The sequence below is a fragment of the Antechinus flavipes genome, chromosome 1 (assembly GCF_016432865.1).
Source record: "Antechinus flavipes isolate AdamAnt ecotype Samford, QLD, Australia chromosome 1, AdamAnt_v2, whole genome shotgun sequence".
Taxonomy (NCBI): domain Eukaryota; kingdom Metazoa; phylum Chordata; class Mammalia; order Dasyuromorphia; family Dasyuridae; genus Antechinus; species Antechinus flavipes.
In genome coordinates, this window is record NC_067398.1 from 612,971,755 (window position 1) to 612,976,276 (window position 4,522).

General features: G+C 38.4%; 1 protein-coding gene across 1 annotated transcript; it reads left to right on the forward strand.

Moving 5' to 3' along the window:
- The first annotated feature begins 444 nt into the window (after positions 1-444).
- LOC127547664 (cyclin-J-like protein) lies at positions 445-1,295 on the forward strand. The gene is given in 2 exon segments (XM_051974629.1): positions 445-775; positions 778-1,295. Coding segments are annotated over 2 exon segments (849 nt in total).
- The last annotated feature ends 3,227 nt before the right edge of the window (positions 1,296-4,522 follow it).

Consider the following 4,522-nt stretch of genomic DNA (forward strand, 5'->3'; position numbering starts at 1 on the left):
ATGCATATCCTGTGATTGAAGAGTTCAACTCCTCAGGTCAAAAAGAGAAAATACACTCCTTTTAATTTGGGAAAAATTAAAGATTTGAAAAAGGGTTGCACTCTTTATGGGGCTACATCATCTTATGTGAAGATGTTATTAGATAATTTGTCTTATGAAATCCTAACCCCGAATGACTGGAAATCCATAGGGAGAACATGTCTAGAACCGGGACAAAATTTATTGTGGCTTTCGGAGTTTCATGAATTATGTAGGATGTTTCTCCAGGTGGCTCTCTTAAGATAACAATTGCTCGCAGATGAAATCCCACGTCGTGACCAAATAAGAAGCTTCATTTGATCCAGAAATTACTTTGCGTGTCAGAAGTCAACAGCTCCAGCTCTAAGGATTGCAGGAAAAGATTTCAGACAGAATCCCTGGAAGGATGGTTTCCAAAAGCCGCAGATGTCAACGAGACGTTTCCTAGCAAAGGTGCGAGCTGAGATCCCCGGCCACCCCAAATTCCAATGGAGAGAAGCGAGGATGGATGAGCGATGGTGGGAAGGACACCTGGCATTGGATATTCACTGTACGCTCAGAGAAAAGGAGCTGAAGCTGCCTGTCTACAAAGCCCAGTCCCCCCTCCTTGAGAGCCGAAGGTATTTTGTTGACTTAGTTTCTGTCCTCAGCAACCACTGCAAAATCTGCCCCACAGCCAGACACCTGGCTGTCTACCTGCTGGACCTCTTCATGGATCGATACAACGTGACTGCAAAGCAGCTGCATATCGTGGCCATAGCTGTCTTTTGCTAGCAAGTAAATTTGAAGAAAAGGACGATCGAGTGCCAAAACTGGAACAGATGAACAGCTTGGGCCTCCTGTGCAGCCACCAGCTGGTGCTGAGTAAGAAGGAACTTCTCCAGATGGAGCTGCTCCTCCTGGAAGCTTTTGGATGGAACCTCTGCATGCCGACCCCAGCCCACTATGTGGATTACTACCTCTTGTTCTCTCTTGGGGAGAAGGACCTCTGCAACAACTGGCCCATCTTCTCTTTCTCGAAAACCAAAGATTTCTTGGAGAAATATGCTCACTACTTTATGGAAGTCTCATTACAAGATCATATTTTTCACAGCTTCCCACCATCTATGGTAGCTGCAGCCTGCATTGGGGCCTCTAGGATTTGCCTGCAGTTCTCTCCCATCTGGCCCAGAGACCTGGAGAGAATATCACACTATTCTATGGAGCAGATCAGTCCGTGTGTTCAAGTCATGCTGTTGGCTTTTGACAGTGACTTCAAAGATTCCAACAAGAAATAGTCGTTCTAAATGGCCTAAACTCTTCTATAATGTACTTTTAAAATATCCTGGGGTAGTAAAAGAATTTTCAGGAATGATTTTTTTCAGCAAACTTTGTGGAATTAGGCAGAATGTATAATATTAAAAACTAGGGGAGGCATGCAAATACCTGAAAATACATAATACATAGCTGAAAATTAATGTAAGACATATGCAAGCTTGACAAAATAAAATACTCTTTACATCTGTAAATAAAAACAACAAAAAAAGGTGCTCATGTGTGTGACATGATAGTGCAACAAAAATTACAATACTGCATGCATTAAATGCATAGATTTGATGCCAGAATAATCAAATTATCAGAGTGATACTATACAACAGTGGGAGGAAGGAAACATCTAGAATTTTAAGAGAAGTAATAAAGAAAATTGGAGACGAAAGAAGCATTTTTTCTTTTTTCTTTTTCTTTTTTTGCTTCAGCTGAAGCATAATGAATTTTGCTTCATCCTTTTACCTTTACTCAGTATGTATCTGTTTGTGTCAAATGTGTTTCTTCTAAACAAGATAATTGTAGCTGGTTTTTAAAATCCACTGTGCTATTTGTTTCTGCTCTGCTTTATGGGAGAGTTCATTTCATTCACAAATACAGTCATGATTACCAGCTTTATATTTCCCTCCATCTATTTTCTCCCTTTATATATTTTAGTTCTCTTGTTTCTCATTATTAGTATTTTGTTTTTTAACCCACTCCACCCACTAACTACACTATCTTCTCTTACCCCTTTCTCCTAGTATTTCTATCAAGAACCTTCCCTTCTATCAAGAACTTCCCTTTTCTTTCCTCTTCCTCCTCCTCCTTTTTTATAGGGTAAGATAAATTTTTATACCCAATTGAATGATTAAGTTATATCCTCCTTGAGCCAAAACTGATGAGATCAAACTTCAGACAATGCTCATTCACCTCCCTTCTTTTCCTTGATTAAAATAGTCTTTTGTGCTTCTTCATGTTATCTAATTTTTGTCTCCTCATGCCTCCCCTTTTCTCTTCTCCTAATAAAGTCATTTTTCTACGTATTAATGTCTTTTTCTTTGATATCATCACATCAGAGTCCATTCAAAACCATACTTGTTATGGGCCAGAACTCTGGCCCTTGAAACAAAGGATTCTTACAAAGTACTAAGTCAGTGGAATTGATAGAGACAATAGTTATCTAATTTAGCATGGTTCAGTATGATTGATTTAATCCTACAAGGAGATGTTATGTGCCAGAACTTGAAACAAGGTACTAAGTGGAATTGAGGAGACAATGTTAAATCTAGTTTAATTTAATCCTACAACAAATAATGGTTTCCTAGTGATATAATGATTGGTGTATACTCAATGTGGGGTATAAAAGCTAGAAGCTCTCAGGGCCAGAAAAGACAAGTGCACTAGAAACTCTCAGAGGCTGAGACAGATTCATTCCATCTTCCACCTTTGTTGTAGTTGGAGGTTGAAGCACAAACCCTTGGAACCTGGGGAGATTCAGAAGCCAGAGAAGGCAGGCAGGAGCTCAAGCTCTCGAAACCAAGGCCTCCAGAAAAACTAGCCAAGCCCCAAGTGAAGGAGACAAGACTTTGAAGGAGACAATAACGGATTTGGACTTTAACCCTGACTACTCATATGGTGATTACTGAACTGAAATGAAGGCTGCCTCCAGAGACCCCAGGAAAACCTCAACAGAGAACATTACATTTTAGAGAGAACATTACATATATTATTAGTTCACATATGACCATCTAACTGTTCCAATAATAGATACAGTTTTCAAGAATTAGAGATATCACTTTCCCATCTAGGAATGTAAATAGTTTAACCTTTTAATAATATGTATGTTCTCCCTATTTACCTTTCTTTGCTTCTCTTGAGTTCTGTGTTTGAAGATTAATTTTGTGCTTAGTTCTGTTTTTTTTTTTAATAGAAATGATTGAAAATCTCTTACTTCATTGGTGATCTGTTGCCTCCCCTGAAAGATGATGCTCAATCTCACTGGGTAGTTATTTCTTGATTGTAACCCTAGGTCCTTTGCCTTTTGGAGTATGATATTATAGGTCCTCCAATATTTTATTGTAGATAGATGTTGCCAGATTCTGGGTAATCCTGACTATTGCTCCTTAATACTTGAATTGGTTTTGTCCGTCACCTTGCAGTATTTTTTCTTTGAGATTATACTTCTGGAGTTTTGCAACAATATTCCTTGGGATTTTTCTTGTGAGATCTCTTTTTGAAGGTGATGGGTGGATTCTTTCAGTGACTATTTTCCCTTCTGGCTCTAGTATATCATGGCAGTTTTCCTTGATGATCTCTTGAAGAGTGCTTTTCATATTTTTTCTGATCATAACCTTTAGGTAGACCAATAATTTTAAAATTATCTCTTCTGGATCTATTTTACAGGTTGGCTGTTTTCCCAATAAATTATTTTATATTTTCTTCCATTCTTTTTAGTTTGTTTGATTGATTGTTGATGTCTCATAGAGTCATTAGCTTCTATTTACCCTGTTTTAGTTTTTAATGTGTGATTTTCTTCAGTTAGCTATTGTATCTCTTTTGATTAATTCTACTTTTTGAGAGTGTTTCCTTCAATGGCTTTTTTTTTTATTTGGCCAATGGTACTTTTTAAGGAATTACCTTCCTTTTCTAAGCAGTTGACTTTCTCTTGCATACCTCTCATTTCTCATTTTTCTTCTACCTCTCTTATTTGCCTTTCAAAGTCTTTTATGAACACTTCCAAGAAGCCTCTCTAATCTTAAAACCAATTCATATCACCCTTTGAGATTTCCTCTGTAGACATTTTGTCTGAGATTGTATTTTGGTCTTCTCTATCATCATAGTAGCTTTCTATGGTCAAGGTTCTTTTCTGTTTCTTGCTCATTTTCTTTCTTTTCTTTTTGTATTTCCTCCTTTTTAGTTTTATGGATGAACTCTGCTCCTGGGCTAAAGGGACCACTGTCTCAAGCTTCCTGTTTAGCTCTGGGTCTTGGCTTTGAGCACAGGGGCCCCTTGTGTTTTCAGGGGATAGCTTTACCTGCTCTTTCCAAGAAAAGCCTGGTTTCCCAAAATTTGCCTTCTAAATTGGGACTGGTGGCTACCTCATTTGTTTGCTGCTCTCCTGAGCCAAGGCCAGGAGTCTCAGTTGCTGATCTGCTATGATTAAAACTCTCTCACTGACTTTCCCAGTCTCTGTCTAAGCTGGGCTGAATGCCCTTTT